The sequence below is a fragment of the Oryctolagus cuniculus genome, chromosome 7 (assembly GCF_051225735.1).
Source record: "Oryctolagus cuniculus isolate XC-2025 breed Fujian yellow rabbit chromosome 7, ASM5122573v1, whole genome shotgun sequence".
Taxonomy (NCBI): Eukaryota; Metazoa; Chordata; class Mammalia; order Lagomorpha; family Leporidae; genus Oryctolagus; species Oryctolagus cuniculus.
Window position 1 is genome coordinate 47,359,557 of NC_142873.1, and position 25,871 is coordinate 47,385,427.

Genomic DNA, 25,871 nt, shown 5'->3' on the forward strand with positions numbered 1-25,871 from the left:
GCTGCACCACAACGCCCAGGGGAGGTTGTTTGAATCCAAGTCTGTTTGAATCCAAGGGAGAGGAGAATATGCCATGGGGAAGGCAAGCCAAGCACTTCTGACCAGCACTCCCTGCTCTTCCCAGCTCCCTGAAGTGCACACCAACAGCTGTGACAACATCTCCCAGTTCTCTGTGGACAGCATCACCAGCCAGGAGAGCAAGGAGCCTGTGTTCATTGCAGCAGGGGACATCCGGTATGGCCAGATCCCCACATCTTGCATCCGTCTTTCAGGCACTGCCTGTCTTTTTGTCCCCTTTCTCCCTGTCTTAACCATCGGTTGTAGGCTGTGTCTTTCCCTTTTCTCTCCTTACTCTATCCTTGTCCTTGTCTCCAAATTTGAGTCAGTGAAGATGCAGATTGAGAAGTTACTTGGTCTACCACAGAAGGAAAATAAAGTTTAAAAGGGCTCAGATGAATAAAAGCATTAGAGGAAGGAATTCAGTGTTTCTTGAAGTGGAATCTCAAAGTAATATGTGTTGGAATCAAAGAGGAGGCAGGAGACCTCAAAAATGCAGATTCCAGGCTCACATCTCATTATGAATCAATCTTGGTAGAGGAATGGGTAGGGCCTGCTAATCTGCATTTCTTAAAAAAATTTTATTTATTTATTTGAAAGGCAGAGAACAGAGAAGGATGGAGAAATAGCTTCCGTCTGCTGATTTACTGCCCAAATGCTCGTGACAACCAGAGCCAGGTCAGGCCAAAGCCGGAGTCCGGAGTTCATCCAGGTCTCCTGTGTATGGTAGCAGGGGCCCAAGTACTCGGGCTGTCTGTCACCTGCTGCCTTCCAGCCGCATTAGCAGGGTGTTGACTTGGAAATGCAGAGGAGCCAGGACTGGAGCCAGCACTCAATAGGGGATGCGTGCGTCCCGAGTGGCTCCGCAAAGCCTGCATGATTACAGACCATCAGGTTAGCGAGGAAAGGATCACTGGTTAGGTTTCCTTCCATGATTTTCTCTCAGTTCCTCTTTGTGTGCCCAGAAACTGGGAAACAGGACAGAAAGTGCCATCTAGACAGGGGCCTGAGGCTCTGGGTAACTCCTCCCAGCAAATGGTCTGTTTTCTTCCTCGTAGACGGCGCCTCTCAGAACAGCTGGCTCACACCCCCACAGCCTTCAAACGAGACCCAGAAGACCCTTCTGCAGTTGCCCTCAAAGAGCCCTGGCAGGAGAAAGTGCGGTGAGTTGGGTGGGCAGTGACCTCTGTTCCGTGCACCTTCTCTGTAGTGCATCGGCCTCCACAGAGTCCGGCAGGTGCTCTGGCAGTCGGAGTCCTTGCCTTGAAGAATGCTAGATGTGGATTTTTGGTAGAAGCTGTGCCTTTCTCCTCACTGGGGTTGGGGTGGCGGTCACCCTTTGACACCCTTTACTTCTGTCCTGACAGGCGGATCAGAGAGGGTTCCCCCTATGGCCATCTCCCCAATTGGCGGCTCCTGTCAGTCATCGTCAAATGTGGAGATGACCTACGGCAGGAGCTGCTGGCTTTCCAGGTGTTGAAGCAGCTGCAGGTAAGAGAAGAGGAGAAAGTAGAGGAATTTGGCTCAATTCCACCTCACGTGAGGTGACCACATAGGTTGTCCTGCAGGGAGCTCTGCTGGGGACCAGCTTCCTGTCCAAGTCCAAATTGGAAGCAGATTAAATTAAAGCCGGTGCGGTTTTCCCCTGGGAAGCACAGCCACAGGAACAGCGCCACAGCGGCCTCTTTTGACCCTTTTGTGAATTGCATCTGCCTCCTCCCAATGACAGACCTTCAGGGTGCTGTGCTGGGTTTGTCGTTTTACATCACAACTTTCCAGAGGGTCTGCAGCAGGTGGGTTACGCTGTGCCAAGATAGTGATCCCTTGGGCCCACTGGGTTTGTCACATACTAGTAAGTTCATCTCTTACTCATTTTCTCTGGAGCTAGCATTCGGCACGGTGCTTAAGATGCTCCTTGGGACACCCACATCCAGGATCAGTGTGCCTAGGTTTGAGTCCCAGATCTGCTTCCAATTCCAGTTTGTTTTTTTAAAGATTTATTATTTATTTCTTTATTCTTTTTTTGAAAGTCAGAGTTACACAGAGAGAGGAGAGGCAGAGAGAGGTCCTCCATCTGCTGGCCCACTCCCCAGTTGGCCGCAATTGCTGGCCCAGGTCTCCCACGTGGGTGCAGGGGCCCAAGGACTTGGGCCATCTTCTACTGCTTTCCCAGGCCATAGCAGAGAGCTGGATCAGAAGTGGAGCAGCCAGGTCTTGAACCAGCACCCCTATGGGATGCCGGCGCCTCAGGCCAGGGTGTTAACCCATTGTGCCACAGAGCCAGCCCCAATCCAATTCCTGTTTCCTACCAAAGTACATCTTGAGAGGCAGCAGGTAATGGCTTAAGTACTTGAGTTCCTGCCCCCAGGGTGGGAGACCCAGATGGAGTTCCAGGCTTTCAGCTTTGGCCTAGTTCAGCCTGGCTGTTATGGGTATTTGGGGAGTGAATTAGCAAATGGGAGCTCCTCTTTTTCTCTTTCTGCCTATCAAATAATTTTTTTAAAGATTTATTTTATTTATTTGAAAGGCAGAGTTACAGAGAGAGGTAGAGACAGAAAGAGAGAGGTCTTTCATCCACTGGTTCACTCCCCAAATGGCCACAACAACCAGGACCGGGCCAGGCTGAAACTAGGAGCCAAGAGCTTCTTCCAGGTCTCCCGTGTGGGTGCTGGGGCCCAAGCCCTTGGGCCATCCTCTGTTACCCGTCCAGATGCATTAGGATGGAGCTGGATCAGAAGTGGAGCAGCTGGGACCTGAACCAGTGCCCATATTGGATGCCAGGGTTTTAACCCACTGCGCCACAATGCTGGCCCCTAAATACATTTTTTTAATTATTTTTTAAGACTTCTTTATCTACTTTGGAAATTTATACTTACTAAATAAAAGTTTAAAAAAAAAAAAAGACTTCTTTACTTGAAAAGCAAAGTGAGAGAGAAAGATTCCATCTACTGGTTTACTCCCCAAATGCCCACAACAGCCAGGGCAAGAGCCAGGAGCCAGGAGCCAGGATTCCATCCAGGTCTCCCTCGTGGGTGGCAGGAACCCAGGTGTCTGGGACAGGTTCCACTGCCTTCCAGGTGCATTAGCAGGAGGCTGGATCCAAAGCATGGACTATCCAGGACTAGTATGGGATGTGGGCATCCCAGGCAGCACCTTAACCCACTGCACCACAATACCCTTAATAACCCTGCTAAAATAAATACATAAATATGTCCTTTTTTTTTTAACAGAGAATCTTTCTTTGGACCTAAATTCTTTTCTTTTTTCTTACTGTTTGAAATTATATTAATAGCCCCCACTGTACCTGTTGTGAGGTGATCATGAGGTTTCCAATTCTCTGCTTTCCTCCTCCTTCTACCAGTAAGATACCTTTCCCCACATATCTCTGACTGGTTTCCTGTTTTTGTTTGGCCCTGGTCCCCAGGAAGATCAGTGAGCCTTACTCATTTAATGACCTAAAGATCATCAGGATAAGTTGGGGAAAGAAGAATTTTCGCCCTCTCCTCTGGTCTGGAGAAAGATGAGCTTCCTAAAACCGCTGTGTCTCCTTACAGTCCATCTGGGAACAGGAGCGAGTGCCTCTCTGGATAAAGCCATACAAGATTCTTGTGATCTCGGCTGACAGCGGCATGATTGAACCCGTCGTCAACGCCGTATCCATCCACCAGGTGAAGAAACAGTCACAGCTCTCCTTGCTCGATTACTTCCTGCAGGAGCATGGCAGTTACACCACTGAGGCATTCCTTAGTGCCCAGCGCAATTTTGTGCAAAGTTGCGCTGGGTACTGCTTGGTCTGCTACCTGCTGCAAGTCAAGGACAGGTAGGTGGCTTCAGCCCCTCGGTCTCTCCTTTCTCCAGGGTTCTCTCTGCCCCTTCACATGTGGCTCTCACTCACTCATACCATCCTCCATTGCCTGGATGTAGAGACAGACGTGTTCACATCACACTGAGCCAGGGAGGCAGACTGATAGGGGCTAGGGTAAAAGAGCAAAGAAATGCAGGGTTTATGGGAGGAGCAGAGGGTTTGAGAGAGCAGGATCTCAAAGGACAAGGGGAAGGGAAGGCAGAAAAAGCTGGGGGGGAGCACACTCCAGGAGAGGCAGGAGTTCAGTGGGATTAAGGCTTGGGCCACACTGCATGGCAGGGGAGCAGCGGGCAGTGACATCAGGCAGTGACATCAGAAGAGGCGGGGCTAGAAGGGGCTTCTCTGCGAGGCGGAGGAGTTTCATTTTGCCAGCAGAGCAATGACAGCATCTTGCCTTTTTAATAAATGCCCACTGGCACCATCAGTGAGAGTAGATGTATTTGGGCCTTTAGCAACATCGTGAGAAGTAATGGGGCCTGGCATGAGAGCAGAAAGGAGAAGATGAGCAGATGGGGGTCGGGGGCATGGCGTAGAGGTTAGACCACCATCTACGATGCCAGTGCCCCATTGTCGGAGCACTGGTTCGAGTCCCTGCTGCTCCACTTCCATCCAGCGCCCTGCTAAAGCACCTGGAAGGTGGTGAAGGATGGCCCAGGTACTTGGGCCCTTCCCACGTGGGAGACCTAGAGCAGTTCCTGCCTTCAGTCTGGCCCAGCTCCAGCCGTTGTAGCCACCTGGGGATTGAGCCAGTGGATCGAAGATTTCTCCCTCTCTGCTATTTTGCCTTTCAAATAAATCAAATAAATCTTGGGGGGAAAAGGAAAAGGTAGGTATGAGACACATGGTAGAGAAAAAGTTGAAACTTCGAGCCGGGAGCTCTCCTTACTTCTTAATCTAATCTTTGATTAAGTCTTATAAGTCTGGTATTTTGCCCAGAGATGCCATTTCTTTTAACATCACATGAAGAATGGACATTTGGCTTAGCAGTTAAGATGATGGTTAGGGGCCGGCATTGTGACATAGCAAGTAAGGCCTCCTCCTGCAATGCTGGCATCCGTATGGGCACTGGTTCATGTCCCAGCTGCTCCATTTCCAATCCAGCTCCCTGTTAATGCACCTGGGAAAGTAGTGTAAGATGACCCAAGTGCTTGCGCCTCTGGCCCCACATAGGAGACCTAGAAACTCCTGGGTCCTTGCTTCAGCCTGGCCCAGCTCTAGCCATTGTAGCCATTGGGGGAGTGAATGAGTAGATGAAAAATTCTCTCTTTCTGTCTCTATAACCCTTTCAAATAAATAAATAAATCTTAAAAAAAAAAAAAAAAAGAAAGAAAAGAAAAGAAAAAGTGGCAGCCATGCTTCCTGCATCTTACCGGGGAGTGCCTGGGTTCAGTCCCCAGCTCTGGCTCCTGACTCCACCTTCCTGCTCATGTGCACCCTGCACAGCAGAGATGACTCAGTTAATGGGTTCCTGCCACTCACGTTGAAGACATGGACTGAGTTCCAGGCCCAGCCCTTGCCACTGTGGGAGTTCTCTCTCTCCCTGCCTTTTTTTTTTTTTTTTTTTTTTTTTTAAGATTTGTTTGATTATTTGAAAGAGCATGAGAGGAGGAGAAACAAGAGAAAGAAAGAGAGCTTCCGTGTGCTGGTTCATACCCCCAGGTGGTTGCAACAGCCAGGGCCAAAGACAGGAGTCAGGAACCATCCTGGTCTCCCACTGGGTGGCATGGACCCAAGTACTTGAACCATCTACTCCTGCATTCCAAGGGCATTAGCAGGGAGCTGGATCAGGAGTGGAGCAGCTGGGACTTGAACTGGCACTCCAATGTGGACTGTGGACTTTGCAGGTGACAGCTTAACCCTTTCTGCCACAATGCCAGCCCCTGTCTCTCTGCCTTAAAAAAAAAAATTGCATGAGCTTTGTGAAGCCTGGCCACACACAGGTGGAGCACGTGTGTACTGACCACCCGGGCCTGCCTTCTGGGACCCCAGCAGGGACACGTGGTCTGTGTCCTGGGAGCTCCTGTGAGTCCCACCTCACCCTGGGCATAGGGCAGCTGTCCTGGGAGGGTGGAAATGCAGTGGCCTGCACTGCCAGAGCTCCCAGTGACAACGCGGCCAATTAAGATCCAGCTAACAGAGCTCACCTCTGGAATGCCTGCGTGGCCTGCCACTTTTATATTTAAACCAGACGAAAGCCCTGTCAGACCAAGGTTTCCTCCTGAGGGAAGTGTACAGGTCAGGTAGCTCTTCGCTCACTCATCCCACCCTAGCAGCCCACAGATGGACCAGTAGAGGCTCCGCACTTGAGAGCTACAGAGAAATGTCATTAAAGTGTCCCTGAGGTATCAGGATTTGGAACCCAGGAGCCTGTGATTGAGTTACCCAGCTCCTGCGAAGGCAGGAGATGCTTGGTAGATGAGAGTCTGTCCTTCAGGGCGTTGGGGTGGACAGGGATCTGATAAATCATTCATACCTCAACAGAGAATAGGTGTGGTCTAGCCATGAATAGAATCAGCCACTGGGAGGAAGGGGCAACAGTGGATGGGGCCCCAAACTGGGAGCAGGTTTTGTTATATTACGTTAATTCTTTTATTTGAAAGGCAGAGACAGACAGATCTCCCATACACTGGTGTGCTCCCCAAATGCCTGTAACAGCAGGCTGAAGCTGGGAGCCCAGAACTCAGTCTGGTTAATGGTGTCAGGGACCCAAGTACTTGAGTAATCATTGCTGCTCCCAGGGTGCACATTAGCAGGAAACTGGCATGGAAAGTGGGGTCAGGGGGACAGTGCTGTGGCCTAATGGGTTAAACCACTGCCTGCAATGCCAGCGTCCCATATGGGCAACAGTTCAAGTCCCGGCTGCTCCACTTCTGATCTAGCTCCCTGCTAATGCGCCTGGGGAAGCACTGGAAGATGGCCCAAGTCCTTGGGCCCCAGTACCACATTGGAGACCTGGAAGAAGCTCCTGGCTCCTGACTTCAGCCCAGCCCAGCCCAGCCCCGGCCATTACAGCCATTTGGGAAGTGAACCAGTGGACGGAAGACCTCTATCTCTATTTCTAACTCTGCCTTTCAAATAAATAAATCTTTACAAAACAACAAGTGGAGCCAGGACTCAAAGCCAGGCACACCAATATGGGATGTGGGCATCTCAAGCAGTGGCTTGACCCTGAGCTAAGCACCTGCCCCTGTTTTATTTACTTGAGAGACAAAGCTCCCATCCACTGGTTCACTTCCCCAGTTCCTACAGAGGCAAGGGCTTAGCCTTGCTGAAGCCAGGAACCAACAAGTCAATCCAGGTCCCCCAGTGGGTCATAGTACCCCAGTTACTTGAATCGTCAGCACTGCTTCCCTGGGTCTGCAATAGCAGGAAGCTGAAATCAGGAGCCAGAGCCAGAAATCAAACTGGCGTGCTCCAGTGAGGACATGGGCATCTTTGTTTAAGATTTATTTATTTGAAAAGCAGAGTTAGAGAGGCAGAGGCAGAGAGGTCTTCCATTAGGAAAAGAGAAAGACTGCTCCTCACTAGCCTTGGGTCCTTGGGTCCTTGGGCAAGTTAGTCTGTTCCCCTCTCCGGGCCTCTGCTTCCTCCTTGCCTGTGACCTGAGAGTGGATGAGCGCATCACTAGAACCTTCCTGGCTCCCCAGGTTGCGCCTGTGCTGCTAAATCTTTCATTTTTCTCAGAGGGGAAAGGACTCTTCCCTCTGGGACTGTTCCCTTTGTGCATCCTCTCTGGATCAGACACCCCAGCAACCCCAGAGGAGGTGGCCCTAAACAAAGCTGCTGTGACACTCGGGTCATTCATGCTGACGAGGCCAGGCCTCACGGGCAGAGCTTGCTCATTGCTCCTCTGCTGGCCATTCATGTGGGAATCGCCCAGGCCTGGGCTTTATCTCTTCTCCCCTCCAGCTGGCCTGAGTTCTTACTCCTGAGACTGTTAAGGAAAAATGACTGAAAATGGACCCCGTGAAGCCCTCGCACTATTTTGCAGTTAACCTCCACGCAGTCGGCTTGCCTCTGATTGCCGCTTCCTGCTGCCAGGGCTGTGGTGTGCAGTGGGCTGATGGGAGTTAGGTCACACACAGGTAGATGGGTTCTGCGTGAAGGCCCTCCACCCAGCACAGGGCTTGGCCTCTGGGACTTTCTAGCCAGGATTCTGGATTCTCTACTAGGTCATTTTGGATACTGGAAGTGTGACTTTTACAAAACTGTCCATTTTGATTAAATAGTTAATGAGTCATTTCATCCCCACTGCCTCTATGGCGCTTTATTTGCTTCCTGTCTTTTTCCCTGCTAACTTCAGGTCCTAGGAATTGGATTGAGATGCAGGCAGCAGCAGACACGGCAGGGGTCTCCCCTGCCTGGTGTCTGTGGCCTCGGTGAGACTTACCGTCACCTCCTCCTCTCCTCCCCTCCTCAGACACAATGGGAACATCCTTCTGGACGCAGAAGGCCACATCATCCACATCGACTTCGGCTTCATCCTGTCCAGCTCACCCCGAAACCTGGGCTTTGAGACATCAGCCTTTAAGCTGACCACAGAGTTTGTGGATGTGAGTCAGGGAGGAGGGGTGTCGCTGTGTTCTTTCCTGTCCTGGGAATGGGGGCTTGTGGACCCCCTGCCGGAAATGGCAGTCAGCCAGGATGAGACAGGGCTTCCTGGGAGTTCCCTGCCTGAGAAGGAAGTGACTGCCCCAAGAGAGGGAGGAGGAGTGCTGGCAGGCCTGTGGGGCCAGAGAGGCCGTTCCCACCGTGAGGTGAGGCCCCAGTGCACGCAGCTCTTGTCCTCGTGCAGGTGATGGGCGGTCTGGACGGAGACATGTTCAACTACTACAAGATGCTGATGCTGCAAGGGCTGATTGCGGCTCGGAAGCACATGGACAAGGTGGTGCAGATCGTGGAGATCATGCAGCAAGGTGGGCTGGGCAGGGCCGGGACCTGGGGCTCAGGGCTTCCAGAGAGGCGACTCCACCTGGAGACGCGGGTGGGGGAGGGCTCTCGGCTGTGTCCAGTGCCTCGTTTCTCCTTCAGGCCACTCTCTCTGACCTGACACAGCTGGGTCCAGGGGAGAGTGGGGAGAGAAGTCCCACTTACAGCCGCCTGGTCCCTTCTACTCCCTGTCCCAGGCCCACCTCTCAGTTTCTGTTTCCTCCTTCCGTCGCTTGGCTCTTTCCCGACTCAGGTTTCCAGTCGCCATGTGCCTGCCCATGACCCTCTGCCCCAGCTGCCCTGGCCTCAGCTACCCTTCCTTCCCCCCACTGCTCACCTCTGCTACCCTGAGCTGGAAAACATTTCCTGTCCCTCCTTTCTCTTCCTCCGCTGTGCTGCTGCCTCGTTGCCTTGCCATCTAGTCTTTTGCCCAGGATCCCCTCCTCTCCCAGCTCCTCTGGGCCCCTGTCATCCCCCTGAGGTTCCAGGTGTACCCCAGATCTGAGCTGCCAGTCTCCTCCTCCTCCCCACCCCTGCCCCTACCCCACAGGTTGTCGCCGTTGCTCAGGAGCATCCCCGTCTGGCCCCGTGATGACGGTGGCCCAGGTCATCTGTGAGTGTCAGACGTAGCATAGGCAGAGGCCTGCAACCAGATAAGTGCCCAGCTCAGGGCCCATGCCCCAGAGCCTCTTCCCGGCCTTCCCTCAGCCCTAACTGGGGGAGAGGTCCCTTCTCTGCCCATATGCCTGCACCTACAGAAGGGCTCAGCGTGGGATGAAGGTGGGCTCAAGACAGGGCCTCCCACCAACTCCTGCTCCCTGCCCACAACAGAATCGTACCCACACTGCCAGGGGCCCCTGAAGGGGGAGGAAGGGGCAATGCAGAGACCCCTGGCTCTGTCTGCAGTGGCTGTTGCTGCTGTTCCTCTCTCCTATCCGTCCACGACCCTGAACCCCCACTGCTTCCCCCAGGTTCTCAGCTTCCTTGCTTCCACGGCTCCAGCACCATTCGCAACCTCAAGGAGAGGTTCCACATGAGCATGACGGAGGAGCAGCTGCAGCTGCTGGTGGAGCAGATGGTGGACGGCAGCATGCGCTCCATCACCACCAAGCTCTACGACGGCTTCCAGTACCTCACCAACGGCATCATGTGACCCTCCTCCTCCTCCTCGGGCCCGAGGCGCCCCTCCCGGGAGGACCCTGGTTTGCGAAACCCCACCACCCAACCTTCCACCTGAGGGGAACAAGGCAAGAAATTAAAGGATCATGTGGTAACGGCCAGAGCTTGCGGGGGTGGGGGGGTGGGAGGCCGCCGCGGGTGCAGACAGGCCGGGGCGCCCCGGCCCGCTCTGTGTCGGTGTTACCACCTGACACACTCCAGGACTCACTGCCCTCCAGAGCAGAGGTGACGCATGCCAGGGACACCGGGGCCTTCCGCTTCATCTGTCCTGGGTCCCAGAGAGGGAGGGAGGAGTAGGTTCTTGGTACTTGGGACTTGATCCTGTGGTTGGCCTTTGGCCATGCTGCTGCCCAACTCTGTCCCCTCCCAGGGACTGACCCCAGGCCGAGCTCTTTCACAGCGGCTCTGCTGTGGGGTCCCGCACTTGCTGAGCTGCCCCGAAGCGGGGGTGAGGAAGGGAATCACCACAACCCCCCAGCGTATTGAGGGTATCGGCCTAGCTGTGGTTCCTTACCCTGGTCCCTTCCCCACACCCAGGGAAATGGCTCTCAATTTTTTATTTTTAACTCTTGTTTGAAATAAAGTCCTTAGTTAGCCATCTGTGTCATCCAAGTTGGGTCTTTTGGGGCAGGAGGGTAATGAGTGAACAGATGCCCTGGCGTCCAGGAGACAAAAGGCACCACACCCGGGAGGGGGACTCCTTTTCCCTGGCTGTCCTGGCCAGAGCCACCTCTTCCCGGAAAAGGGCCTCCCCAGTTCTCACTCGCAGCCCCCCCTGGCCAGTCCACATTGTCCAAGTCACAAAAAGAGGAGACTGAATGGGGATTAAACCACGAGCAGTTTTAATGGTCTGGTTCTCTCCCTCCTGTTTTCTCCCACTGTTAGTATTATTATTACTACAAGAATAAAGGATTCCTGAGAGCCTGTCCCCTCCTCTCCCTGGGCCCCCCCGACAGGACTCATCCCCACCGACCCCCCTCCCTGGAATTTCTGCGGGGGAAAAAAAAAGACAAGTGAAAGGCACTGCAGGAGTGGGGGGCTTGAGTGCCAGGCGCGGGGGAGGGTGCTGGGGCCGGGCCTGGCCCAGAGAAGGAAGGCTACAGTCCATGCCTGGGAGTCCCCTGACAGCCCTCCCCTGGGTCCTCCCTGTGCCTGTCGGCAGATGCACCGCAGTCCCAGCCGCCCAGCTCCAGTTCCACACTGGGCATCTGCAGCAGGAGCAGAATTAGTGTCGGGTTCAGAAGGGAGGAATGGAGGGCCACTCTACTAGGACCTGTGGGCCGAACCCCAAGGGGTGTGCGGGAGAGGGGGGCTTTGCAAACAACTATAATCCTCAAAAGCTTTCTCCAGGGGAGAGGAAATGAACAAAATGTGAATGTTAATGAAACATCCCAGTCCAGGGACCAAGAGGCAGCAGCAGTGAAACCCAGGCTCCTGGGAAAGACGGAGGGGCTGACTAGTCCCAGGCTCGGGGCTTAGTTGTCCCCACTGCCCCCCTGCCGTGCCCTGATGAAGGCCATGCCATGTGTGCGGAAATGGGTCTTGAGGTTGAGCGGGCTGTCGCAGCTCTTGCCGCAGACCTTGCAGGTCAGCGGGCCTCCAGAGGCAGCCAGGGGTGAGTCTCCACCCTCTGGGTCAGACCTCGCCGGAGGGGGGGCCTCTTCCTCCCCATCCCCCAGCCCCAGGGCACTGGCTCTACCCACACCCCGTCTCTTCTTGTGGCTGATGAACCGGTGCCGGCTCAGGGAGCCAGGGGAGGCGAAGCACAGGCCGCAGTCGAGGCACTGCTGGGCACCGCCGTCCACCCTCAACCCCACCAGGAGGCTCTGTTCCGTTGAGCCACTGCTCCGGTAGCGCAGGGGGCCATGGTCTCCTGACCCAGGGCCACCCCTGGGGGACTTGGCCGGAGGTGTTGTGCTGTCAGGCTCCTCACTGCACGAGTCCGAAGACGGGCGGCGTTTCCGTCCCGGCCCCTGGGGAAGAGCAGGAGAGACGGCCTCACCATCACCCGCACTGTCCCTGTGGTCTCCCACCTCCGAGTCCCTAAGAGCAGGCCAAGCCTCTGCCTACCTGGGCTCTGGCACCAGGGCCCCGGGCCAAGGCATTCCCTCGGCCAGGGGACTGGGCCCCGAGCTGCAAGCCGTGCCGGACCTGGACGTGCTTCTCCAGGATCAGGCGGCTGCTGAAGGTGCGCTTTCCCTCTGTGCAATACCTGGAAGGCCAAGAGTGAGCAGGGTGGCAGCGGGCACAGCCCGCACGCAGTCAGGTCCCACGGCTCCTGAGGAAGGAGCCACCGGAGCAGAGGGAGGTCTCAAATTGAAGTCTGCTTCAACCAGAGGCGACTGAGGGGGTACTTCAGGGGTGAGGGGCAGGGCTGGGGCTGGGCAGGGGGTACCTGCAAGGATAAACTCTCTTGATGCCCTCGTGGTTGACCCTGACATGACGCCTCAGGCTGGGGGCAGAGCAGAAGGAGCGCTCACACAGGCGGCAGGGAAACTTCTTCACCGACTAGGAGAGCAGGGGGGCCCCTCAGTGCCTGGCCCATCCCAAAGCCGCCCTCCGGCCCACCTCGCCACCCGCCCACTCACCTTGCCATGCTCCTTCTTCATGTGCGCCACGTACTCGTCCCGCTCAGGGAACCAGGAGTGACACAGGCCGCAGGTCCAGCCTCCGGGCCCCCCGCCCCCGCCCTTGATGCCTTTGCCCCCTAGCTCCCGCCGGGGCCGCTTGGTCGAGCGGGGGGGCTCGGGGGAGCTAGGCGGTTCCTCCTCTTCGGAAGATGAAGACGACTCTTCGGTAGCAGCAGTGGCGGTGGCGGCAGCCGCCCCTCCCTGAGACACGGCCAGCTCCTCAGGCTCAGTCTTGGGGGTCAGAGGGGCACCCCCAGTCCCTTTCCCTGCAGTCTCCTCCCCCACGCGCCCAGACTGATGAGTGTTCTGTAGGAGGCAGACAAGGGGGAGGGCTGCTGTGGGGGCAGGCCTGCCTTTGCCGGCCCCCTCCCCCACCGAGGGTTGTGGGGCCCTAGTCCAAGTCGGCTGGTCCAGGGCCCTCACCCCACCCTTGTACCTTGAGATGTTCCAGCATGGTCCTTTTTTGAGCAAAGAGCAGAGGACAAGACGGACACTTAAAGACGCTGACGCGCTGGGGCAGCAGGTGCTGGTCGAAGTGTGAGGAGAGGAGGGGCTTGTGCGTGAAGACCGTGTCGCACATGGCGCATTTGTAGATCTGCCTGTGGTGGGCAAGGACAGTGCAGACATCAGGCAGGGCTGGCTGGAGCCCACCCCCGCCTCCCCCAGCTCCCCCCGCCCCCCGGCTCTCACTTGGCCTGCTGTGAGAGGAAGCTGGGGTGCTGGGAGTAGAGATGGGCATGGGCACTGGGTGCAGACTTGAAGGCCATGGGGCAGATGGGGCACTTGTGGAAAACCTCGCAGTGTGACGCCTGGATGTGGGACTTGATGGAGTTCACACCCCCAAACACCACCGCGCAGCTGGGGCACCTGGGGGAGGAAGCAGGAGGCCCTGGGGTGAGAGGGTGGAGGGCGCCACCCTTCGCCCAGCCACGCTGATCCTCAGGGACGGGGCAGGCTGAGGAGGAAACTGGCAATGTGGCGTGAGCAACACGGACAACGGAAGGGCCCGGAGGCCCAGGCCCACCAGGGAGGCAGAGCCAGGGCTCCAGAGGGGGATGACTGGAAGGCGGGAAGAGGAAAATGGGGGTGCTCCTTGAGGGCCCATCTAGCAGGCTGTTGCCGGCAGACAGGAGACCCTCGAGGACTGCGGGGGGGAGCAGGAGGCACCTGTATCCTACACGGCGAGAGAAATGCAGGCAGGCCTCGCGGAGATGGGCCTGAAAATTGGCTTGCAGGAAGTTGCCCCCACACTCAGGACAGACGTGGGGGGGTCGGTTCTTATGCATGCGCTGGTGGGCGCTGAAGCTGCAGCGATTGGGGAGCGTCATGGGGCAGGTTGGGCAAACCTGTCGAGGGGGTTAAACAAGGTAAGCAGGTGAAGGGAGGCCTGGCCCCCCCTTACTTTCCTAACGAAGCCCCCGGCGGCTTCCTAGACCCTATCCCCACAGCATCTGGCTGTCCCCTCCCCAAATGAGCGGTGAAAAGCAACTCACATTGCTGGTGGCCCCGGGGGCAGGGGGCCCGAGCTGCTGGAAGTGGGCTGCCATGCCAGCCTTGTCCCGGCACTGCTCCTTGCACTCCAGGCAGCGGAAGCACGTGTAAGCAGAGCTGGCAGGGGCGGCGGGCGGCTCTGTCGTGAGTGGCAGCACAGGGGCCTCAGCAGCAGCTGTGGTCATGGCAGCAGAGGCGATGGCCCCCTCACCCTTGCCCAAGGCAGGCAAGAGCAGCGGTCCAGGGGCAGGTGGGACAGCCACAGGGAGCAGGGGTGTGATGTCCGGCTGCCCCACCATCTGGTCGAGGGCCACGGGCCTCATGACCAGATGCGAGCACTGCATGACAAGCCCCTTGTCCTTGTGCTCGCGAGCATGGAGGAGCAGGCTGCACTTGTTGAAGAAGACCAGGCGGCGGGCACAGTGGTTGCAGGTGACCTCAATGCGCATGCTCCGGCGGTCGTAGTGCCGGGCCAGACTCTTCTCCAGCGAGAAGGCATCCCCGCACTCCAGGCAGCGGTAGCCCGTTGGAGGCAGGGCCAGCCCGGCCTCAGCAGGTGGGCTCAGGTTTGGCCTGTAGGCAGGAAGCAGGTTCTTGCTGTTGAGGATCTTGTTGAAGGCCTCCACCAGGCTGGACTGGGTCCGTGAGATCACTGTGCCGCCCCCCGCAGCTGGCCCAGGGGCCGGCTTTGTGGGCTGCACCATCACCACTGAGGCCCCATTCACCTTCTGTCCCCCGGTCCCCAGCCCTGCCCGACCCTCAGCCTTGGGCAGCGCTTGGGGCACCAGGCCGAGCACATTCTTAGCCATCGTCTTAGGGCTGGCGGCAGTCCCCCCGGGCAGAACCACGGCTTTGCGGGCCACGCTGGCGGCCATGAGCATAGCAGTGCTGGCGTTCTGGATGGTAGCCACAGGTAGCACAGTGCCCTTCAGCCTGGTGCCGTCACCCAGCTGTACGCTCACCACCTTTGGACCCTCAGGGGTGGGGGCCGCAGGGGACAGCTTCAGGAGGCTGGCTTCAGCCAGGAAGGCCCCTTCAGCCAAGTTGGGGCCAGGAGGATCAGGGTCCGAGGGGACCCGGGTGACAGTCCTTGTGATGTTTCCGCAGGACGTTTTAATGGTCTTGATCCGCACCTTGAGAGGCCTAGAGGAGCTGGAGGAGCCAGGGGAGTCATTGCTGTCCTCGTCCGCAGCCTCGGCGCCACTGGAGGGGCTCTGGGGACTGCCCGGGGCAGACTTGTCCGCTTGTCCCCCATCTTCTTCCTCCTTCAGGGGCTTACAGCCGGGTACTTTAGGGGAGGCAAGAGGGCTCTGGTGCCCTGGAGACTGCTTGAAGAAGGGCACCCCAGCCACCCGGGGAGGTGAGGCACTGGCAGGGATGCCTGTGGCCTCGGCGCCAGCACCTCGCTGCGGGAGGCCCTGGGGGTGGCGGGGGCTGCAGCTGCCTGGCTTCAAGGCCCCCAGCAGCGGGGAAGAGCCAGGCGGCAGCAGGGCGGGGCCATTCTCAGGGGCCAGCTCAAAGGGAGAGGAGAAAGGAGGTGGGGTCATGGCCCCCTCCCGAGGTGGGGACGGTGCAGAGGGAGGCAGGGGATCTGGGTGCTTCTCTGGCTCAGGCTCGAAATGAGCAAAGAGGTCCAAGGGCGCTTTGCCTTCCATGGCTTTTTCTTTCCAGACCCCCACGCTGGGGGGAGCTGGGGAGCGGGGGGTTCCCGGGAGGGATGGCTCAGGGCCCCCAAAACCATTTTGCATCAGCCGAGGTCCCACAGGCCCTTCCTTGCTTACGCCCCCAGGCCGGGCCCCTTCCGCTCCGGAAGCCCCGGCCAGGTTCTCAGACTGTTCGGGACACACAGTGTTCTTGACAATGACGCTGACCGTGGAAATGTCTGGCGGCGGCAGGCCGTGGTCAGAGGCCTGGGCTGCAACTTCAGGGTCGTCCCCAGCGGCTGCTGCTGCTTTGTCTCCAGATGCACCTCCCTCACTGGGTTCTGGCTTCCCTGGGCCTCCCGGCCCGTCATTTTCTTCCGGTCCCGAGTGGATGGCTTCATTTGCATCGATGTCAGGGATGTCAAAGGCAGCAAGGAGGTCATCGAAATCAGGGGTCTTCATGTCCCCCATAGCGGCAGGTCCCAAACCTGATGCAAACAGGGAAAGGGAAAACTGAGAAGTCTGGCACAGAGGCCCCGGGGCTCCTCCCTCAGGTTCTCCCCACACATACTGCCATTGGCTACAGCTGAATCCTGGAGAGCTGCTTGTTTTGCCAACCCCCCCACCCCACCCCAAATCAAGAGAGGGTCAGTGTGCAAACCCAGGGCATGCGCCCCAAACCACAGGCAGACTTCAAGGAGACAGAGATGTGGGGTCCAGGTGGGAGAGGACACCTGCTCACCCCGTCCTGTGGCCAGCTCAGAATCAAGAACTGACATTACTATTAAGGACACGCTGGGTCTCAGCAGTCCTCCATGTCAGCACCGGAACAGTTCACATTCTCCATGGATCTTCTAGGTCTACCAGAGACCTGAAAGGCCACGCATGCACAAGGGCAGAGACTTAAGCCAAAAGAAACCTGGCTTGGTCACAGCCTGCCGGGCAAGAGAGCCACTTCACGGCCTTCCTTTTGCTGTTTGAAAGAAGGGACAGGAAATCCACACGTCACAGGTTATTCTCAGCGCAGAATGAAATCGCAAACGTTCAGACCCAGGACGCGATGTGTTATTACGGCTGGGCCAAACACCACGTCGGGTCATGGAGAAGCTGGGAAGGAGCGCGCGCTGGGAATCCAGAGCTGGGCCAGAGTCAAGAGTCACAAAAGATCAAGCTGGGGACACTTGGTGTCATCGCTGCCACTTAGGGACCCACTTGGCCAGAAGGGAGAAATCAATGCCGGGAAATCACTCCAAAGACGAAGATGGGAAGAGCAAGACGCAGGAACAAAGTGGGGGCGGGGGGAGCCGGTGACGGCAGCCTGGTCACAAGGGCCCCAGCCTAGGCTTCTCCTGTCGCAAACACCTGCTGCTCGCTCACCTACCTTCCCCAGAGTGCGCCTCCCTGCCTCCCTCCCTCCCTCCCTCGCGAGCTCTCCCAGGTCTAAAACTCCAGGGGAAAAGCTTACCCAGCACAGCTGCCACACAGGGAAAAGCCGCGCCCTGGGCCCTATCCTCTGTGCTGAGCTCCTACCCCGGCCTACCCTGGCCTACCCTGATTCAGACACCACAGCCTTCCCATCTTCCTTTGGTAGCAGTACTACAGGACTTCTTACCCAGCCCCAACCTGGCCTCCTGCAAAAAGAAAAAAAAAAAAAAAAAAAATCCCGCAGCCCCATGTGGCACAAAACCAAAGAGGAGGCCATGGTGCTTCTCGTCTGGGAGGAAGCAACTAAAGCAAGCCACATTCTCCAACATTCCCTGCCCAGGAGGCAAGCCACTTCCCAGGGCCAATTCTCTCACCTCTTTCCAGCCTGCAGACTGTAACTGGAGATAGTCCCAGCAGGTGGCAGCTGGCATTGCTGGGACCAAGGTGGGGGTGGGGGGGAAAGGGTACCAACTAGAGGAAGAAAGAGGAGTCGGGACCAGGCCCTCTCTACTGAATTTTGCGGCCTCTGGGTTTAAACAAAGCCCTCAGCCCTTGCCTCTGACCTAACAAATCGCTGGGCCCTGCTCAGCCTGGCTCCCTCCCCATGGGAGAGGCCCCGGGCGCCCTTCCCCTTCCCGCCCTCAGAGAGGTGGGCTGGGGGAGCTCAGGCCCGTGGGGACCAGGAGAAAACACCTGCGAACTCGCCTCCCCCTTTCGGCTTTCAAGTGACTTAGAGGTCATCTGATAGCCACCAGCACGAGCAGACAGTCGGCCAGGCGGCAGAGCTCAAGGCCCGGAGCGCCCCCCCACCCCACGGCCCAGGCCGCGCTGCGGCTGCTCTGCCCTGTGTTAGGGCCCCCGTTCCCCCGCCTCCTTTTCCCAGTTCTTCCCCAAAAGCCAACGGAAGGCATTCAACAGGAAGAGGGCGAGGAGGTCTGGGTCCGCTGGGGGCCCAAGGCCTGCTGTGCCCACAGTAGAACGAGGGGCCGGCGCCCGGCCGGGGGCGATTAGGTTGCGGCCAAGCTGGGCAGCAGGCGGAATTAAGTCCCTGCCATCTGCCGAGCGCTGGCGCTGGGAGCAAGTCCGAGGTTGCGGGGAGGAGGTGGGGTGTGCACGAGAGAAGCCACACGGGAAACTGAGGCGCGCGGAGCTTCTTTCGCTACCACCGGCGTGCGAAGGCAAGGCCGGGCCTCGGCCGGGCCGGGCCCCTGGGGAGCCGCCGCGCAGCACCCCGGGGCCCAGGACTACGCGACAGCCGGGGCTGCAGGTTAACAGCAGAGTAGGGAGGGGCGGCCTCTGCATGCCCCTCGGCTCTGCAGCCCGGCTCGGTCCCACCTCGGACCTCGTTCCCCTCCGCAGCGCGGACTTCCAGAGGCTCTCTCAGACCAGGGAGTGATCGGAAGGCGCGCAGAGGGCCCCGAGGCGCGAGCCTGAGTCCTGCCCGGGCCCGGACGCTGACCTGCACCCAGCCAGGGTGCCGGCTCCGCGCCGGCCTGGCCCAGTTCCTCCCGCCCCCACCCCCGGGCGCGGACACCATTTTGGGTCGCGACATCCCGCAAGCTTCCAGTCCCGGGCCGCACTTCGGGCGCCTCTCGGGCTGGGGCAACAGGACTTGGGGTCCCCGACCCTCCTTCCACGTTTACCCGACTAGGGGACTGTGCTTTCAACAGGCTGGGAGTTTCGCCCATCCGCCCAAAGGATGGAGGCGGTGTCCGGGCCTTCCTAGAAGCCGCCCCAGGGGGCGGCGCGGAGAAGGGGGTAGTTGACCAAGTGGGGGAGGGGCGGGGGTATTTACCCGCCCCCCCAGGGGGCGGAGCCTAGGGCGGGTATTTACCCCAGGCACGCTTACTTGCTTCGTTCCTAGCGCGGGCCAAGACCCAGCAGTCTATCCTGCTCCAGCCGCCACCGCTGCAGCCACCGCTGCAGCCGCCGCCGCCGCCCTCCCCGCGGCCGCCGCTACTTCCTGCTTCTCTCCGGTTCGGCCTCCCCCCTCCCTCCGCTCCCTCCGCGCTCCGGGTCTGAGCTGCCCGCTTTCACACTCGCCATTGGCCGGCACCCCCGTCGTTCAGTGCTGCGCCCCTCCCAGCCCCGCACTGGGTTGGCCTTAAGTACTGCCGCTCGGAACGGTCCCCGCACAGTCCTCTTCTCCTCATTGGCCAAGAAGCCTGGGCCCTCTGAAGATAGCTTTCCCCATTGGCTAAGCCGAGGTCCACCTGCCCTTTCTGCGCATCTCAAAAACAATTGGCCTGCGCTACTGTCTCTTAGAAAGAAGCCAGCCTGACTCCGTGCCTTCCTCAGGGAGGAGGGGCTATCCTGACTGCGCCCCGCCCCCTCACTCCCTATTGGTCGCTGGAGGCGTGAAGCGTCTCCTCGCTTAGGCAGATTTAAAGAACTCTCAGCGCCTGTATGGTGCGCACTTGGAGGAGACGCTTAAAGACCCGGAGGCTGGCCCGGAGCGGTGGTCTTTTTGCAGTGTTTTCTCAAGCTAAACCCAACGTCGGGGATCCAGAAGTCCAGGATGGGGCGCCACCTTCAGCATGACGTCATCGCGATCTTCCCGCTGTCGGAATCGCCCCGTAGCCCGTGTGGCGGGGGTCGGCGCGCGGGCCAGCTGCGGGCGAGAGTGTCCCCCGGTGTCCTCCCTCAGAGAGAGGCCCGGTCGGGCTTGCGGCTTGGAGTTTGGAAGGAACGGGGACCTGATGACTGGGACCGGAAGTGGGGCTGAGGTGACGCTAGGAGTGCTGGCGTGGCCTGGGCCGCTTCCTAAGGGACCTTCAAGCAGCACGAGAGGGAGAGACCCCACCTCCGTTTCCCACTTAAGAGCCCTTCCCTGATCCCCGCTCCCGGCACGGGGTGGGGGTGGGCGCGGGGGGCGAGTTTTCCCGCGCTTTTTGGCCCCGCCCCCTGGAGGCGGGGGACTCGGCGGAGTTGCTGGGAAAATGAGCCCGGGTCGCCTCTGCTGCACTCCCCTGCCTCGCGCGTAGTCGCGTGGTTTTCTCGGGTGGTTCTTGCTACCCGGCCGGGGGGGGGGGGGTCCCAGGACTGTCGGGCGCGCCTGACTGCCTCGGCGTGTGACTCAGAACCTCTGAAGGGCAGCGTTGGGGCCATCACTTACCGTATGGTGGCATTGGGCAAATCACTCAACCTCCCCGAATTTTTTTTTCCCATGGGTAAAATGGGAATTATAGTATCCACGGCCAAGATTACTAATTGAGGATGAAGAGTTCACTAGGTTTAAGTGTTTTGCAGAGTGATTGGCGGGGCCGCCGCTGTGGCGCAGTGGGTAAAGCTGCCACCTGCTGTGCCGGCATCCCATATGGGCCCCCGCTGCTATGGCCTGGGAAAGCAGGAGAAGATGGCCCAAGTCCTTGGGCCCCTGCACCCGCGTGGGAGACCTGGAAGAAGCTCCTGGCTCCTGGCTCGGGATCAACTCAGCTCAGCTCCGACTGTTGAGGCCATCTTGGGAGGAAACCAGCGGATGAAAATCTCTTTCTCTCTACCTCTCAAATAAATATAAAGTCTTCGAAAAAGAAAGTGATTGTCAAATGGCCCTGGGTGCCCGCACTCCAGCCGCTGCCGACGTTCTGGGGCTGCCTTCCAGTACTCCAGCTCCTGGGAGGCTTCCCCTCAGGAATCTGGGGTCACACTACTCATATGGGTCCTAGGATTAGAACTTCATGTCCCCAGTGTCCGAATTTCACTAAGAAGGCAACCGGGGGAACCGGCGCTGCGTTAAAGCCCTGTCCTGCAGTGCCGGCATTCCATATGGACACTTGTTCCAGTCCCAGCTGCTGCTCTTCTGATCCAGCTCTCTGCTGTGGCCTGGAAAAGCAGTAGAAGATGGCCCAAGTGTTTGGGTCCTTGCACCCATGTGGGAGACCCAGAAGAAGCTCCTGGTTCCTGGCTTTGGATCAGTGCAGCCCTGCCTGTTGCAACCACCTGGAGAGTGAACCAGAGGATGGAAGACCTCTCTGTCTCTACCTCTCTCTGTAACTCTGTATTTCAAATAAATAAAATAAATCTTTAAAAAAGAAGAAGGCAACTGGGGCACAAACAGCTTCGACAGGGTGACTTTCATAAAGCCAAGAGCAGTGGAGTTAAAATTCTAAAGGTCCCAAAAGCGGAACACTATTTTACAGGTTGCCTTGCCGTGACAGTTCTCAATACAAGCTTTTTCTTTCTTTCTTTTTCAATTAGATGTGCTCTTCATTCACTTAAGAAATATTTTAATTCAACTAGTAGTTTTGAACACCATCTATGAGTGAAGTCTGCCTCAGCCTCCAGATATACACGGTGAATGATGCAGAAAAGAATATCACAAAATATTCTTGTGCAGAAGACTACGATAAATAAGTGAAATACATTGAGGCATATTAGAAGGATAAGTGGGGGCTGGTGCTGTGGCGCAGAGGATTAAAGCCCTGGCCTGCAATGCTGGTATCCCATATGGGCACCGGTTCAAGTCCTGGCTGCTCCACTTCTGATCCAGATCCCAGCTAATGCACCTGGGAAAGCAGTGGAAGATGGCCCAAGTTCTAGGGGCCCTGCCACCCAATTGGGAGACCTGGATAGAGTTTCTGCAGTCTCACCCTGGCCCAGTCCCAGCCACTGGGGCCGTTTGGGGAATGAATAAATATGGAAGATCTTCTCCTTGTCACTCTGCCTTTCAAAAAATAAATCTTTAAAATAATAAGCCGGCGCCGCAGCTCAATAGGTTAATCCTCTGCCTGCGGCGCTGACACACCAGATTCTAGTCCCAGTCGGGGCTCCAGATTCTGTCCCGGTTGCCCCTGTTCCAGGCCAGCTCTCTGCTGTGGCCCGGGAGTGCAGTGGAGGATGGCCCAAGTGCTTGGGCCCTGCACCCCATGGGAGACCAGGAGAAGCACCTGGCTCCTGGCTTCGCATCAGCGCGATGCGCCGGCCGTAGCGGCCATTGGGGGGTGAACCAACGGCAAAAAAGAAGACCTTTCTCTCTGTCTCTGTCTCTCTTTCTCACTATCCACTCTGCCTGTGGAAAAAATAAAATAAAAATAAAATAAAATAAAGGTCAGGGTCGGGGAGATAAGGACAAGCAAAGGAGATTGAGCATGAAAAGCAAGGAGCGAACTGTTTTGAGGGGAGTGTGGTAAACTGTCAGCTACCACCAAAATATCCAAACAAGTCCAGAAAATTGACCAGTGGAGTCCAGGGAGACCACTGGAGACCACAGTACAGACATTTAAATGCTGCGTACAGTGGGTTCAGAAGAATGGAGGAGGAAAGATGATAAGGAAACAATAACCGTGGGCAGCTCCTTCAAAGGAGAAAGGGAGAGAAAATGGTGGGGACTGAAGGCAACAAAATTATCAAGACCAGACGATCTCTGGATGAGGAAATTGTGTCGGGCTGCTGGTAGGAAAGATCCCGCGGCGAGGGCGACCTGATGCAGCAGAGAAAGTGCCTGGAGGGGTCTAGTACCCGAGTGGAGGAGGTGACTCACGTACAGGACTGGAGAGAAGGCAGAGTAGGAGCCTGTGGGCCTGGAGCTTGAGAGAAAACACAGGATTCCGGAGACAGCAGTAAATGTAAAATGGCACAGTCTAATCTATGGTGCCATCTACACCCTGACACCATCCCAGGCGCTGGCCCCCGCCACCATTGCTGGAAGCCAGGTGGCCACATGGCCCAAGCACCGGCGTCAGCTGCACCCCTATCCTATTGGGATTCACTGCTGCTACTTCCCTGCCCACCCCCCTCCCCAACAAAGTTTTAAAGGACCTGTTCCTGAACATGTGGCTCTTTTTTCTGTTTCCTGATCTCTCTGTCTCTCTCTCCCTCTCTCCCCACCCCCTCCATTCTCTCTTTCTCTTTTTTAAAAAGATTTATTTTATTTATTTGAAAGACAGAGTTACAGAGATAGGTAGAGACAGAGAGAGAGAGGTCTTCCATCTGCTGGTTCACTCCCCAGCTGGCCGCAACGGCCGGGACTGTGTTGATCCAAAGTCAAGAGCCAGGAGCTTCTTCTGGGTCTCCCACGTGCAGGGGCCCAAGGACTTGGGCCATCTTCTACTGCTTTCCCAGGCCACAGCAGAGAGCTGGATCAGAAGTGGAGCAGCCAGGACTCAAACCGACGTCCCTGTGTGATGCGGCGCTTCAGGCCAGGGCGAAGGCGTTAACCCACTACGCCACAGCGCTGGCTCTCTTTCTCTCTTAAACACTCTCCATCTCCCTCTTTTCCTTCTTCGCCCCTTCCCTCTGGTCTGTCGGGTTTCCCCTAATAAGCCCTCTCCCTTACTTACTCCGGTGTTTGGTGTGTTTTGTGGCGGCCTTACAACAATGAGCCAGGGGCTAGGAGGCCAGCTGGAAGCTCGTTTACATGGATATTGAAGTCCTGAGAGGAGCACAGGGAGAATGAGCTTGTTTGAGGGGGCTGCAACAAGGAGAAGGGATGCAAGTTATAACCAGAAAGAACTGGACACTGCGAGTGTGTGCATTTCCCCAAATTTCCTTCTCGTGCTTCTATCACCACTGATTTACTTTGCCTGTTCTTGAACCCGGTATAAATAGAATCATACACCATATAAGCTGTGTGTCTAATTTCTTTCTCTGAGCATTTTGTCTATGATATCTAATGCTGTTGTAGGGGGCTGGCACCATTGCTTAGCGGGTAAAGCCGTTGTCTGCAGCACCAGCATCCCATATGGACACCAATGTGAATCCCTAGAGTCCCGGCTGCTCCATTTCCGATCCAGTATTCCTGCTAATGGCCTGTGAAAGCAGCAGAGGATGTCCCAAGTGCTTGCACCCCTGGCACCCATATGGAGGAAGCTCTGGCTCCTGGCTTTGGATCGGCCCAGCACCAGCTGTTGGGGCCATTTGAGGAGTGAACCACAGGATGGAAGACCTCCCTCTCTGTGTAACTCTGCCTTTCAAATTAATAAATAAATATTTTTTAAAAAATGATGCTGTAGGCTGGCGCCATGGCTCAATAGGCTAATCCTCCGCCTTGCGGCGCTGACACACCGGGTTCTAGTCCCAGTCAGGGCACCGGATTCTGTCGCGGTTGCCTCTCTTCCAGGCCAGCTCTCTGCTGTGGCCAGGGAGTGCAGTGGAGGATGGCCCAAGTGCTTGGGCCCTGCACCCCATGGGAGACCAGGAGAAGCACCTGGCTCCTGCCATCGGATCAGTGCGGTGCACCGGCCGCAGCACGCCGGCCGTGGCGGCCATTGGAGGGTGAACTAACGGCAAAAAGGAAGACCTTTCTCTCTGTCCCTCTCTCTCACTGTCCACTCTGCCTGTCAAAAAATAAATAAATAAATAAATAAATAATGCTGTAAATAATAATAAATAAATAGCTTTTTCACAGAGAGGAGAGGCAGAGAGAGAGAGGTCCACCATCCGCTGGTTCACTCCCCAATTGGCCGCAACAGCCAGAGCTGCGCAGATCCGAAGCCAGGAGCCAGGAGCTTCTTTCAGATCTTCCACGCTGGTGCAAGGGCCCAAGGACTTGGGCCATCTGCTTTCCTAGGGCATAGTAGAGAGCTGGATTGGAAGTGGAGGAGCAGCCGGGTCTTGAACCAGCGCCCATTTGGGATGCCAGCATTTCCGCCCAGGGCGTTAACCCACTGCGCCACAGCACTGGCCGTGAGTCATACCTTTTTTTAAAAAAAGTTTTATTTATTTATTTATTTGAAAGACAGAGTTATAGAGACAGAGGGAGAGACAGATCTTCCACTTGCTGATTCACTCCCCCAGATGGCTGAAATAGTTGTGGCTGGGCCAGGCCACAGCCAAGAGCCAGGAGCTTCATCCGGGTTTCCCACATGGGTGCAGGGACCCAAACACTTGGGTCATCTTCTGCTGTTTTCCCAGGCCATTAGCAGGGAGCTGGATCGGAAGTGGAGCAGCCAGGATACATGCTGGTGTTGCAGGCAGCAGCTTAACCCGCTGCACAACTGCACCGGCCCTCCTGGCTTTTTTTTTTTAATTGTTATATAGTAATTAATTTTATAAGTAAAATATTTCCATTCTGTTGATTAACACTTCAGGTGTATCCAACTTTTTACTCTTATGAATAAAACCAGTATGGGGCTGGAGCTGTGGCGTAGCAGGTAAAGCCACCGCCTGTAGTGCCCATATCCCATTTGGGCACCAGTTCAAGTCCTGGCTGCTCCACTTCTGACCCAGCTCTCTGCTATGGCCCGGGAAAGCAGTGGAAGACGACCCAAGTCCTTGGGCCCCTGCACCCGGGTGGAAGACCTGGAAGAAGCTCCTGGCTCCTGGTTTTGGATCAGTGCAGCTGTGGCCGTTGCAGCCATTTGGAGGGAGTAAACCAGACAATGGAAGGTCTCTCTGCCTCTGCTTCTCTGTAACTGTGCCTTTCAATAAATAAATAAATAAATAAAGCTTAAAAAAAAAGCTAACCAAACTTTGGCTTTTAAAACCCTTGATTCTCTCCGATCGCCTGTATGACAAAGGCGGAACTCCTTGGCAGGCCACAGCGCTCCTGAGCCTCCTCTCTCTTCGGCCTCCCGCCTTGCCGCCTCCCACACCCTGCCCAGAGCCGGAGTCCCAAACTCCCCATGGTGCTGGATGCCCTGGGACCAGAGCTCTCTTCCTGCAGTTCACTTGCCATCCCTTATCTGCCTGGCAAAGCCCTCTTCCCCGGGACAG

General features: G+C 56.8%; 2 protein-coding genes across 16 annotated transcripts in view; one reads left to right on the forward strand and one right to left on the reverse strand.

Annotated features, from left to right (window-relative positions):
- Window positions 1-10,628, forward strand: part of PI4KB (phosphatidylinositol 4-kinase beta) — a 32,308-nt gene extending 21,680 nt beyond the window's left edge. For 4 of the 9 annotated variants that reach the window (XM_008264038.5, XM_008264039.5, XM_089336716.1 and 1 more), the window contains 8 exons: window positions 125-234; window positions 1,116-1,220; window positions 1,425-1,548; window positions 3,612-3,877; window positions 8,343-8,475; window positions 8,718-8,838; window positions 9,402-9,464; window positions 9,823-10,628. In XM_008264038.5, the coding sequence (XP_008262260.3) occupies window positions 125-234; window positions 1,116-1,220; window positions 1,425-1,548; window positions 3,612-3,877; window positions 8,343-8,475; window positions 8,718-8,838; window positions 9,402-9,464; window positions 9,823-10,004 (1,104 nt within the window). In that variant the 3' untranslated portion in view covers window positions 10,005-10,628. 9 annotated transcript variants of the gene reach the window in all.
- A 221-nt stretch (window positions 10,629-10,849) lies between these two features.
- On the reverse strand, window positions 10,850-19,208 carry ZNF687 (zinc finger protein 687). Of its 7 annotated transcripts, none has more exons than XM_089336714.1 (10): window positions 19,069-19,160; window positions 17,594-17,690; window positions 14,154-16,282; window positions 13,828-14,006; window positions 13,351-13,527; window positions 13,097-13,259; window positions 12,619-12,966; window positions 12,426-12,538; window positions 12,101-12,242; window positions 10,850-12,003 (listed from the first exon to the last, which is right to left on the reverse strand). In XM_089336714.1, exons 3-10 carry the CDS (start codon window positions 16,263-16,265, stop codon window positions 11,506-11,508), a joined length of 3,732 nt encoding a protein of 1,243 aa, XP_089192840.1. In that variant the 5' UTR covers window positions 16,266-16,282; window positions 17,594-17,690; window positions 19,069-19,160; the 3' UTR covers window positions 10,850-11,505.
- Between the last annotated feature and the right edge of the window lie 6,663 nt (window positions 19,209-25,871).

Excerpts from the sequence above, each read along its gene's own strand:
- ZNF687 (XM_008264033.5), bottom strand. The coding sequence starts at position 18,907 with ATGGGCGAAACTCCCAGCCTGTTGAAAGCACAGTCCCCTAGTCGG. Across the intron at positions 16,283-17,593 it reads AGTCTGCAGGCTGGAAAGAG|GTTTGGGACCTGCCGCTATG; the intron begins GTGAGAGAATTG and ends TGTTTGCATCAG. Across the intron at positions 14,007-14,153 it reads CCCCCGGGGCCACCAGCAAT|GTTTGCCCAACCTGCCCCAT; the intron begins GTGAGTTGCTTT and ends CCCCCTCGACAG.